At 37.5% G+C, this 13,488-nt stretch overlaps 1 protein-coding gene across 2 annotated transcripts in view; it reads right to left on the bottom strand.

The window, feature by feature from the left end:
* Positions 1–13,488, bottom strand: part of SMCHD1 (structural maintenance of chromosomes flexible hinge domain containing 1) — an 85,370-nt gene that overhangs the window by 59,365 nt on the left and 12,517 nt on the right. Inside the window, exons 3-8 of one of the 2 annotated variants that reach the window (XM_054192680.1) lie at positions 12,887–13,048; positions 5,353–5,435; positions 5,111–5,241; positions 3,137–3,251; positions 2,870–2,989; positions 486–652 (exon numbers count right to left, since the gene is read on the bottom strand). In XM_054192680.1, coding sequence (XP_054048655.1) covers positions 486–652; positions 2,870–2,989; positions 3,137–3,251; positions 5,111–5,241; positions 5,353–5,435; positions 12,887–13,048 — 778 coding nt within the window. Of the gene's footprint in view, positions 1–485; positions 653–2,869; positions 2,990–3,136; positions 3,252–5,110; positions 5,242–5,352; positions 5,436–12,886; positions 13,049–13,488 lie in introns of those variants that run through there. The other variant, XM_054192681.1, reaches the window with a different exon arrangement.

Raw genomic sequence — 13,488 nt, 5'->3', positions numbered from 1 at the left:
TAATTATGACATTAATAATGTAACTAATAAGTGGACTGTGTTTATTAATAATTAATATTAATAAATATTATTAATAATAAGAAAAACAATCTAAATACAAAACTAGATATCAAGGTCAGGAGCACAGCTGTGAGAAAAGTAACTTATCAAGTTGTTAATAATTAGATATCTAATTATTACATTAATAATATAACTATTAAATTGAATAGGTTTATTAATAATTAGATTGGATAATTATGTATCAATTATCCAGTCACACTGAAACTGATGTTTGTAAAGATCTTTCTTTGGATGGGGGGCCCCATTCAGTTGTGGTAGTGTCCATAATTAGCTAGGAAGACTAATTGTGGCATCAAGAAAATACGTTAACAACAGCCTTAACAGCAATAAAGCCAATGATCAAGTACAAAGAGGAAGTCATTCATAATTATCTGACTTTGTTAGTAGTCCACTTTTAAATCAAATCTTTTAAATCACCAACTTACGCCAGCTGTCTTGTCCACAGATGAAAGTAGTTTTTCAAGTACTGCATATGATCTGGTTGTACACCTGTAATGACAACTGCTGTGAAACTCTCTTTATCCCTTTCTTCTAATATTAGACTATGAAGAAATCTTTCATCGTCACTTGTGATGTGAGTAGAGTCAGATGGCTACAAAAAGAGCAAAATAATAAAAGCAGGAACGTAAACTGACTTGCTGAACTCCCATCAGCTTTCAAAGGGATTAAAAAACAGAAAGGAAAATAATACAGAACACATGATGCTAAATATCACAAAGGATTAATGCATAAAATAAAAGCTTCCAAATTAAAGTCAACAAACTGAGACTCTGACATCCCTGATCCAGTTCATTTTCAACTCACTTTCATCACAGCATTTGAAGTGTTCAGTCTAGAAATGCATTTAATCATGTTTAATGTGGCACTGTATGATATCCATGTTCTCTCATTCATCAAAAGTTACTATTATGTGCACAAGACATAAGTCTTTTTTAAGAAAACCAAGCCAGAAAAAAACCTATTTGCTTTTAAATGGATAGGCTGCTTTCTATAACAGAAAATGAAGTGGAAGAAACATGCTTTTGCTGTCAAAGAGAAATGGCAAATCCTCAGTTTCAGCTGAAATATCCAGTAGTCTCATAGAAAAAGAAATTCCTGATTCCAGAAAGTACTGATTGTTTTTCCTGCATGGATGCACTTTACTATTATGACAGGAGGTTTCTAAGCTGCATAGAAACACAGTGGTTGATGTCACACTTCATGTTGGACCAGCGGATAATCCTTTATATTTGGTACATCCAGAAAAGAAGCTATTTTTAATACAAAGATGCAGATCTTCATAGCAATTGCAAACAATTGGTACAACAGAGAAGATATGCTTTTCCATGCTGTAGTAAATGCAGCTTCATGCCTTGTTTTGCAGAAAAACAGGCAAAAAGGAAACACATCACCGAGTTGGTGAAAGGACACATCTCCTAGCTAACTGTAAATGGTGCACTGCAGACCATTTTTCAAGACATTCAAGAGAAAAATTCACACATTTAATTTCACATCAATATGACAAACTGGCCTGGCTATTTCAATGATTTGTAAAAATTTCTTAGACCCGAATTGTCCACCCTTTATCTCCACACTTGTTGGGTTATTCTTCTATCACTTGAGTGCTTCACATAATCTCTTCCCTCTTGGATATTTACAAGTTATTTTTTACCTCTAACAGAGCGTTACTGGCAAATTTTTTTAACTCCATCATTTTATATATCTTCACTTTCGTTTTATGTATCATCACAACTTTTTGAACAGTTGATTGTAACACCTTCTTGAATTCTTCAGTAGTATCTATGTATCTCATTCTGCCAGTTTCATGAAACTAATGTCTATTAACTTATTTTCTACTTTTCTATCTCCCACCCTCCCTTTTTAACATCAAATGGGGAAAAAAAGCATTTCTGCCCTCTACAAAAGACAGATTTTGTTTGCTTTTATTTTTGGTTTTTATTTCTGTGACTCTACCTTCTCATCTATATTGCGTACAGATTAAAACCAAAACTTGTACATTTCTGACAATTCATTCTTTGTTGCAAGTCACCAAGCCAAGACTGGCATGATAAAAAGCTTATTCACCTTCTGTTCCTTTCAAACACATACAGAAGACCAAGAATTCTGATACAACCCTCAAGACACAGGCTATAATCAAGATCTGATTACCTCATCATACACAGCACCCACTTATGCTCCCATCAGCACCCTTAACTACATCTATGTCTTTATCCCCTTGCTTAAAAGTGTCCAAATAACAGTTCTTTTTGGTCTTCCTCCTTATCTTACAGCTTTTTTCTTAAGATTTACTACTTCATTAAAAACATCAGGACTGTTCATTTTACTTTTCAACGAAACAGTTAATTTATTTTACAAAATTAGTGGAGATTTGTGAAACCACTGAGTTTTGTTGATCTGTCTGTACTTTTCTCCCATATGCAGGTTAGTTTTTCTACTTAAGCACAGCTTGCTTCCCTTATTTCTTCCTTACTACCTCAGAAAATGGACATTTTTCTTTGATTCATACATAGCAAGACAATTGCTGTTCTTAGAAAGGTATTTTAAACTATTTTTCTTAACCTGATTTGTCAAACTATATGGCATTTCTGTCCTTTAAGCTAAACTGAAAAAAGAATCAAATACAAATAAAGCCTTATGATATAGTGTCTTCAAGTTTCCCATTACTTCCTTTTACACTCCAGAGACTCCAGAGTGCAAATGATTCATAAAGATATCACCAGACAAGTATTACAAGAATATTATACAGTGAAATCATGTTAACCTGGTAAAGGCTTTCAATTAAAAAGAAGAAAGCATTAAGGCTATTTACCTTTCTGTTTCGAATGTATCCACTATATATTGATTCTCTGTTTTTCTCCTTCTTTTCAAAATCCTCTTTAGAAAGGACAAGTTCATGAACATCCTGAGAATTTGCAGGTTTGCTTATCATCTGTTTTTATTAAAGAAACAGTATTTAAAAATCAAAATAAGATTTAAAATGAATATAATAAAATAGTTTAATGCTGTGATAAAAAGCTAGGATAATAACAATCTGCTTATGTAAAAATGATTTGATAAAAGATTGACATTTACTTACTCTGGCAGACTGTCCAACGAAGAACACTGCTTGTTTGCCTCCAACTCCAAAATATGAGATATCACTATTTAAACTACGAGGCACTGGCAAAGGGCGTACATATCCTGAATGATCACTGAGAGTAAAAGTGGCTTTAATAAGTTTTCTCAAGACAAATGTAATTAAAAAAAATTAAAAAGAAACTTCTGATCTAAACAGCTTGTATTAAATTCTTACTGCAGTCACTTTGTTCAAAATCCTTCACTTTAGACATATTACATTTGCAACATATAAATGTTTGTGCCTAAAATTCTTGATGTATTATTTTTAAAAGGATGATGACAAATTATCTCTTTTTCCAAGTCATCTTGTAAGACATTTCTGTCCCTTCTAGCACACCAAATCTTATTAAATCATACAAGTTCAACTTTTTCATATGAAACTCTTTTGCTTATTGCTATGTATGTACAATCTTTTTATGCTGAAGTTCAGATGAAAGAGGGAACACTATTTGGCAGGGAGAATCTGATAGAAAAAGAAACTTCAACAGGGACATGATCAACAGGTCTGTGCGATAGGTACTGCAGTAACAGCAATTAGACACAGTTTTGATGGTAGAAGGTAAATGGCAAAACCCTCAATGTTCTCCCTTCGACCATGGCAAGGTATTAGCTGTGAAGCTGCTGCAAATGAAAATGGATTACAAAGCAAGCCTGATCTTTCTGACATCATCCTTTCATAGAAATACTTTTGAGTCAAAATGAGAAATAAAGTCAGCCAACTATGCCAGTCTTAAAGAGACTACATATTTCATCAGTAGTTAAATTCCATGTCTTTCAAGTCAGCTTTGATGGATGACCAGTCTTACATAGTTTAAGCAAATAGTAAGACAAACATCTGTTTTTAAATCATAGCAGTCCACAATGAAAACAAGGTGTAGATAGGTATCCTGGTGTAATTTACAGATATCCTCCCACTGAATGGTATCAACCCACAGTTTAAACCTGTAGCTTAAAAATACTATACATTTCTACTGTTACTAAATTCACCTACAGCAATTTCAAAAAGCAGTGAATTTCTTTACAAATGACTAGATGGCCCAGAATCACTTATCTCCATTTGTTTGATAGATATCAGTCATTCTATTTGGAGATGCTTCCAATGCAAGAAAACTTCTCCTCAGTTATATTATTACTTTCCACTGCCCCATTACATTCTACACTGTTTTTTCACAGCACAAACTGGTTAGGATTGAGGCTGTGATCCTCATCTCCATATTTACTGTCCTAGGCTTAAGGTATTTAAAAAGCGACTAAAGCTCGAGAACTTACGTAACTGCTTCTCTGGAACTCTCTACACTAGGGTTAAGTCTGTCTGTGGAGGTGGAAGATTCCTTGGGAATAGATTCAAAACTGTAAAATTAATTCATTTAAGTAGCAAAACCCACCATAAACCTCCACTTTCTTCTTTAAATGCAAAACATTTACTTTGCATAGCCTCCTTCAAAAAACCACAGACATCTTCAGGTATAATTTTGCACTACATTGCAGACAATTAAGGTACAAAAAAAAAAAAACCAAAAAAGGAAACCCTAAACCAAAAGCCTGTATCTGTTATTCCAGTAGCACATCAGATACTGAATACACTGCTTAATGCACTACTGAAAGGCTTTCAGGTAACAGTTGAATACACTATAAAAAGCCCTCTGCAGAACACAGAATGCCCCCCTTACTGTATGCAGGCAAGTCAAAGACAGCTTAGAAAAGGACACGAGAATAAAAAAAAAATATTATCACAGTATCATAACACTGAAAGACCAGTTTTGTGTTATGAAGATTCTGTTTCCTACCTCCAAAAAATACGTGTTTATTTATACATAATAATAGAATGACAGGTTTAAGCTAAGTGTTAGTATAGAGATATGTCTTAAAATGATATTCCATTAACCTTCGCAGAGTTAGCTAATTGTTGTAAAAATGATTAAAACTTTCTAACCTCTCAAAGTCACCTTGTCTTGTAAACTTTGACAATCTATATACAGCCCAGTTGTTAAGCTGTTTAGAAGTCATTCCTCTTCCATTATCGATCACAGCAACGGCTGGTTTTCCTTGGGAGTCATCAAATAACTGTTTAGGGGAAAAAAAAAACAAAAAACAAAAAACAAGGAGTACCAGAAAAAAAAAAAAAAAGATAACGCAAGCTACACCTGAAAAAAAAGGGAAATATTTCTGCCTTACCAATTTTATCTGTATGCTCCGAATACCAGTATTTCGGGATGTAGCTGACAGAGAATTGTCAATCAACTCAGCAAGGGCAAATGCTAAAGATATTGAAGAAAAATAACCCTATTAAAATCTTGTTTTCAAAAGACAGCACTCAGTAAACAGACACATACTTACATTAGTTTCCTCTGAGCAATTAGGGTAACACATTCCCTAAACACAGACAAAAGCCAGGCAGTGTCAGAATCATCAAAATTACGTAATGTCTTGATTAAAAAAAAAAAAAGAGAAAAAGCTTTTGTACATATACTTTATGATTTGTTTCATAACTGAATTTCTCATAGCACTGTTGATGGTAAGAACACAATTATTGGAAGTACCTAGGAACTGTGATGAACTAACAGGCTCCTTACCACAAGACAAACTTGTCATTTTCTCCGACTGGGAGTGAATTTGTAAGATTCATATGAAAGTCCAAAGTATGTAAAAAACTGACTTTGACTTGCTAAAATATTGAGGAATGAATTAACTCATTGAAAAAAAATTGAATGGAAATATTGCACAACTTCCAAAATAGAGAGCTATTTGTTTACAAAAAGAACACCAAAAAAATTGTAAATGACTTCATAAAGATCTTATGAGATGTAAAAGTTCCTTCTGACAAACCGTTTGTTTGCAGTGCTGTTTATTACCATGAAAACAGAGTAAGAGTTGTATTGTTGTGCACATACTGGGGAATTTCTCCAACACAGAAGAGTTACAGTCCTCAGTATATATTTATTTTATTTATTGATTTAAGAATTTAAATTTTGCTTTAAAAAAAAAAACTAAACACCAAAACAGCAACACTGAAACCAAAACTCTTTAAAAGTGTAACATCTTTCTAAACTGAAAAATTCTTTAAACATTTATTTTCTTGACATAAAACACCATAAAAACAGAAGGAACTTCTTCAAGTTTCACTGTAGAACTTGATGACCATGCATCATCTTGCATTTAATGCACCAACCTGTTTGTTTAAATGCTACCATAAGTAAAGCTAAATGGATGATACTTGACCAATTATAAAATCCTCTTTTTCTTCTAAGATGAGACTTTTTTTTTAATAGAGGAATAGGGATTGGGAGTTTTGATAAACAGTTATAGAAAGATGAATACAAGAAACCACAGGCTATGTATACCTCTTCAAAGCTTAACAGTTCTAATATAAGGTGGTTATAGTGACTATAACTATATGACAGAGGACTAGATTTCTCCATTTTTCTACCCTTCATCTCTCCATTCTTACAGTCTAGGTTCTTGCTCCCAATTTCCAGCTCCCATCACCTTCTTGTCCCACAAGTTTTGTTGTGCTAGTATTAGGAAAATAGTATTAACTCCTCAGGTAGCAATGTTATGTATATTAAAAGGGAAACATGAATGGATAGTAGCAAAATTCCTTAGTTTTGCAGCTGAATGTCAAATAACAGAAGGTTCTGTGTCCATTGCACTCAACACCTCACATCATCTTGTCACGCCCCAGAATTAAGTTTTCTTTTGTTCATTATTTTTCTGTTCCAGTGGATGGGCTGCATGTGTTTTGGTATTATTTCCTACTTATATCCTCATGCTCAAGCACTTTTTTTTTAAATTTTCTTTTAATTTTTTTTTTTAAAGTCATCCAATGTGGTTGCTAAATGTATACTCGTTCAAATCAAGGCTGAACTGCTCCAGGAAAGTACTGTGGTTTGACTGTCAAAAGCACTCATTTGAATTTCATCAAATTCTGTGACTGAAAGAATACAAATGCTTCCAGTTAACATGAATCTAGCAATGAGAACAGTATTTCTACCTGCAACTTTTGAAATATATACATTTACCTAAAAATGCTATTTTCACACATCCCCCCCCCCCCCCATTAGTCAGCATTAATGTCTGTAAACTAACAAAAATTCACAGAAACATAGAACAATCCAGGCTTGAAGGGACCTCAAAAGGTCGTCTGGTCCAACCTTCAGTAGGAAAGGAAGCCTAGATGATATTATCTAGCACCCTGTCCAAGTCACATCTTGAAAACCTCCAGTGATGGAGATGCTGCCACATCCCTGAGGAGGTTGTTCCAGTGACTGTTCTCACTGTAAAAAAATTTCTTTCTTATATTGGGAGGAAACCTCTCCCAGTGCAACTTTTATCTATTGGCCCTTGTCTTCTCCATGTGGCTCCTTGTGAAGAGAGAGCCTCCGTCCCCTTGGCAGCTGCCTGCCTCAAACCAGGACACTGCCCTTTAAGAACTGGAATACTGTCATTAGGTCCCTCCTGAGCCTTCTCTTCTCCAGGGAGGGAAAACTAACTCCTTCAGTCTTTCCTCATGGGGCAGGTTTTCCAGCCCTTTGATTATCTTTGTGGCCTCCTTTAGACCCTCTCCATCCTGTCTGTGTCTTTTTTGACTTGTAGGGACCAGAACTGGACACACGACTGCAGGTGTAGCCTAACCAGTGCTGAGTGGGACGATCACATCTCTGTATCTGCTAGTAACACCCCTCGGGGTGCAGCCAAGGATCCGATTTGCCTCTGTTGCTAAAGCAGTGCTCTGCACTCATGTTCAGCTTGTTGTCCACCAGGACTCCCAGGTCCCCTCCAGCAGGGCTGCTCCCCAGACACAGAGATCCAAGCCTGTACTGGGCTCTCTGGTTATGTCATCCCAGGTGCAACACTTTGTACTTGTCTTTGTTAAACTTCATACAGTTCTTGCTTGCCCACTGTTCCAGCCTGTCCAGGTGTCTCTGTAAGACGTCTCTTCCTTTTGACATGTCTGTCTCACCACCCAGTTTAGCATCATCAGCGACACTGATAAAAATCACAACAAAATATCTCATTTTGCTGCTTTGGTTCTTATTTTTCTTGTAGTCGCCATCAAATATGGAAAAACACAGCTTCTTACAACAAATAACTTCAGAGTCCCTTGAACCCAAGATGAGAGTGGAAGAAGAAACAGTACAAAACACTTGCAAATAAAAAAAAAAAATTGACACATAAAATAAGCAAAAAAAGTCAAGCAGCTAGAGATCAGAGTAGCCTAAGATAAGATGCTAACCAACTACCTCAGCATGGCTTCAGCGTCCATAACTCGTACCTCCTAGTAAGCCACAATGCATTTCACTGCAACATGACACAGGAGCTAGGGCTATTACGGTATTTCATTTTCAGCAGAAAGAACTACTACTGTTCCGCTTGAAGATCTATCACCATGACATAAATACAATGATGAGGTATGATATCTGCCAGCTTCATACATTTATATTCTCCAAATGAACAGCCCCACTGTTGACAACACTTTGCTATGCAATCAACAATCTTATTGTCATGAACAATAGAGGGAAGAAAAAAGCTTGACATATGAAGAGAGGGAAAATGTAGGTTTGACAGACACAGCCCACCCTAATCTATCCACCAATCATTACTGATCTATACCTTTGTAGCTCTCCCTCTTTTACTTTACACCCCTTTGGTACTTTGTTCCTGTGTTATTACTTTCTTGCCCTTAGTGAGCATTTTTAATAGTTGCCCTGGATGGCTCACATCTCCAAGGACTGCCTGCTCAACGAATACGAGCAGTTGACTACAACGTGCAGAAATTCAAGTATGTGTGGCAAAAGGCCAGAACTGATGAGTAAGACTCCTGACCAACTTCAAATGCTGATAAGAAGTATGAATAAGGTTGAAGAGGAGATGGGCTACCTAGGAGGCATACAGAGACACTGACCAAGTGCCGACCAGACAGTTAAGGGAAGTGATTCTTCCTCTCTATCCAGTCTTCATGAGAATGCCTTCTGAGTACTGCGTCCAGCTTTAGCCTTTGCTGAAAAAGACACTGAAATACTGAAGTGAGTCTAGAGGAGTCCTCCAGACAATCAGAGGGCTTGAGCACCCCACATGCAAGGAGAGGCTGCTGAGGGAACTGTGATTGTTCAGACTTAAGAAGAGAAGGCTAAGGGAGTCCTTATTGCTGCCTTATTGCTAGGAGGTATCCTGGTTTCATCTGGGATAGAGTTAATTTTCTGTCTAGCAGCTGCTGTGTTTTGGATTTAGTATGAGAATAATGCTGGTAACACATACTGTTTTAGTTGTTGCTAAGTGATGTTTACATTAATCGAGGACTTTTTCAGGTTCCCATAGAAGCTGAGAGGGAGCACAGACAGGGCAAGCTGCCCAAAGGATTATTCCATACCATAGATGTCATGCTCAGTATATAAATTGTTTGGCAGGGGACAGGAATCCACGATCCCTGCTTGGGATGGGCTGGGCTGGGCAACCAATCATTGGATGGTGAAAGCAACTTCTATTTTATCACTTCATTTTGTATATTCTTTTACCATTATTATTTTTTTTTCTCTTGTTCCGTTACTGTTCTATTAAACTGTCTTTATCCATCAAAAGAGTTTCCCCTCAGCTTCTCCCTGTGCTACTTGGGGGTCGGGCGGAGGGAGTGTGAGTGAGCGGGTGTGTGGTTCTAGTTGCTGGTTGGGGTCAAACCATGACAGGAGGGTACAAAGATGAAACCAGACTCTTCTCAGAGGTATACGGTGATAGAAGAGGAAGCAACTGACAAAGTTGGAACATGGAAAATCCACTAGACAAAGATGTATTTATTTTATAATCAAACAGGTTGTGGAATTTCTACTCTTTGGACATATTCAAAACTCAACTGGACTTTGATTTGAGCAGGGATTTAGATTATTTGATCTCCAGAGATTCCTTCTGACCTAAATTATTCTAGGATGCTATATAATAGTTCCGTATGTCCAAGATGTTCCAATCTTTATGTGAAAAGTTGTTGGATGGCTACTGCAAGTAATGATTACCACACAGAGGCCTTCATTTTCAACGTCAAGTGCAACCATCAATTCAGTGCCACAAGGAAATGAAACGGCAATTCAATTAGCCTTTCTTTACAGAAGTCTTGAGCTGAGCTAAAAACAGAGGCATCAAGTTCTATTTAAGAAGCTATGCACAGACAAGGAACGGCTGGGCTAGTTTACACCGCTGCACCTCAGGTTTGTTAGTTTTGTTCAAAAAGTAAAACAGCCTTAATTAAGCAAACCAGAATGCACATGCCTGGAAAAATGAACTCCCGAGATCCACAAGTGGCATAGAAAATGCGAACAAGAAATGACAGCATCCTAGAATGGTTCAGGTCAGAAGGGACCTTCAAAGATCATCTAGTTCCAATGCTGGACGTCCAATACTGCCATGAGCAGGGACATCTCCCACTAGATAAGGTTGCTCAAAGCCCCATCCAACCTCGCCTTGAACAGTTCCAGGGATGAAGCGTCCACAACTCATCTGGGCTACCTGTTCCAGTGTCTCACCCCCCTCAGAGTAAATAATTTCTTCCTCATGTCCGATCTGTGTCTACCCTCTTTCAGTTTACCCCATGTCCTGTTACTACAGGCCCTGGTAAAAAGGTTTAGAGTCCTGACTATACATTTTTCACCTAGCCTCTCTCCCTTGAGATCATTAATTCCACCAGGGCATGATCACTACAGCCCAGGCTACCACCAATCTTGACCCTGCCATTAAGTTCCTCTGTGTTGGTGAGCCACAGGTCCACTAATGCATCTCCTCTGATGAGGCTTTCTATCACCTAGATTAGGAAGTTATCCTCAGTGCTCTCCAAGAGTCTTCTAGACTGCGTGCAGCTTGCTGTGCCGCGTCTCCAGTGGATGTCAGGGTGATTGAAGTCCCCTAGCAAGATCAGGGCCTGCAAGTGTGATACTTCCTGTAGTTGAAGTAAGAACACTTCATCAACATCCTCCCCTTAATCAGGTAGCCTGTAGTAAACGTGACCCATGAGGCTTCCTTTGTTGGCTTGGTCTCTGATTTTCACTGATAAGCTCTTGACCTGTACACCGCTGTTTTTCAAAGACAGCTCTGTGCAGTCAACCCATTTTTTTACAGAGAGGGCAACCTGCCTCCCCACCTTTCCTTCCTTGCCTGTCCCTCCTGACAGTTAATAGCCATCAAGTGCAGCGCTCTTTTGCTCCACCAAATTTCAGTGATAGTGATTGGCTTGTAGCTTTCCAGCTGCACAGTGGCTTTCCAGCTCCTCCTGTTTGTTGTCCATGCTGCATGCATTGGTATTAAGACACTTCAGTTGGACTGATGACTGTCTCACCTTTTTGGTGGGACCTTTGTGGAGGGTTGGGTTCATTCCTCACTACTGCAGTAGGTGTGCTCATCCATCCTGGTGCTTGTGAGTACACTAGTGTGTAGTGCTCACTAGTGTGAGCCCACTAGTGTGGGCTTTGCATCCTAACCCCCAAGTTTGTTAGTTTAAAGTGTGATTCACTAAGTTCACCAATCTGCTAGCAACACTTTATGATCTCTCCCAGCATACAAAGTAGGGTCAACAGGTGAAAAAACTGGTAACTAGTTCAACATATACAAAACGACATGACACTTCCCATCACATGCAATTAAGCTGGGGGCTCAACACCACAAAATATCGTCAGTGTTAAAGATGTCCAGTTACTTTCTGAACAACATAACAAAAAAAGAGCAGTCCATAGACAGTAACTCGAAAGTCCCCAAATCACTTTTGTTGCATGTCTGCACGGCCTTTCTGTTCCCCTAGTATTTCTCAGGTATCTGGTACTGGCTGCTGGTAGGAACAAAGCACGGATCTAGACAGAATGCTTCATGAGGTCTAATACAACAATTCCTGTGCACAGGAATACAAATATCACTGACCAAACTATTAGTGCACTTTGAGTCTCCAAAACTGAACGAAGAAAGTGTCTTTGGCAGGACAAGGAACAGAGATGAAGCGCAGAGAGGAGGAGGGGGAAAAAGGAGAATGGTACTTAAAAACACCGTTGCTATTTATAGACATTGCTGAGATAGTTTCGAAACACAAATTGCTGTGGGATTGGTATAATCTTGAGTCTTGATGCTTGCATTTTTTTCTGTCCAATTTTGAGCCTGCTGTACCTAATATGTACAATACTTAAAAAGTAATCATAGCCACAGACAGAATTTCCAGAGAAGCCATAAACAGAAATTATTTTTTTCAATAAAACAATACAAAGGGCTGGTTACATATTTATATGCCAGTTAGATAAAAACTAAAGCAGCATCTTTTAAAGAAATACATGTTCTCATTGCTAAGTTAAGCCTTGTAGAACCATAGATGGGACAGCAGACAAATTGCTATGGTAGCTCATACAAAAACTGGTCACCAAGTCCTAAGTCAGTACAGGAGACAAGAACCTGAAAACATAAATGCTGACCTGACTGGATGACATCTGCAAGATTATTATCAAGACTGAAGTAATTTTACTTCTAAAATAGTCAAACTTCTTGAAGTAGCATTTGAGGAGGTCCCTCTGTAAATCTGGATTCTTACATGACCATTTTGAGTCACTTTTAAAGGAAAAATTTTTATAAAGAACATAGTTAATTTTTCTTTTACAGTTAAGACCACCAGCTGTAACTAAAAGTTAAATTGCTCATAACCACATTATATTCATACAAACATCATTTACATGAGATTATTTTGGCAAGTACTTACGCAAAGGATTTTGCCCTTCGCTGGCATAGTACTCGTACATCCCACTTTTAACAAGTGTATCGTAGTGGGGCAGGAAGTCAATTCGCTCCTTGGTTGCCAAAAGCAGCATTTGATCAACTGACTGTAGCAGATATAAAGTAACTCCATCTTGAACAAGCTCGCCTGTGTGAAGATGAAATATAAAGCATACTGAAGAGCATTCACTGCACGAGTCAACTTCTGCTCTCAAAACCAGTACAGGCTGAGCCTCAGGTAATCTTTATCTTTTCTTAGGCGTTGACTACTCAGCCTCCTAGCAACAACATTTAATTTAAAATCTTTTCATGCTTCCAAGCTTAATAATGCAAGTATTCTCAGGTGACAGATATTTATATGCCATTTTTTCCTATCATTTACAGAATTTGTAATGGAAGGTAAAAAATTACCTTGTATAACTGTCATCATACTAACGAGTAGTTGTTAAAAACTTGTTTGTAAAAGTCAATTTTGTAACAATTCTTGGCAAACTATTATCGGATTTGTACTTCCACATGTCATAGAGTATGAAAATCATCGTACGGTCTTTACAATCAATATAAGAAATAGCTGCATTTATTTTGCCA

Source organism: Rissa tridactyla, chromosome 2 (genome assembly GCF_028500815.1).
Source record: "Rissa tridactyla isolate bRisTri1 chromosome 2, bRisTri1.patW.cur.20221130, whole genome shotgun sequence".
In the NCBI taxonomy this organism is placed as follows: domain Eukaryota; kingdom Metazoa; phylum Chordata; class Aves; order Charadriiformes; family Laridae; genus Rissa; species Rissa tridactyla.
Note: the sequence above shows the minus strand (reverse complement) of the source record. Positions and strands in the feature narration are given on the sequence as shown.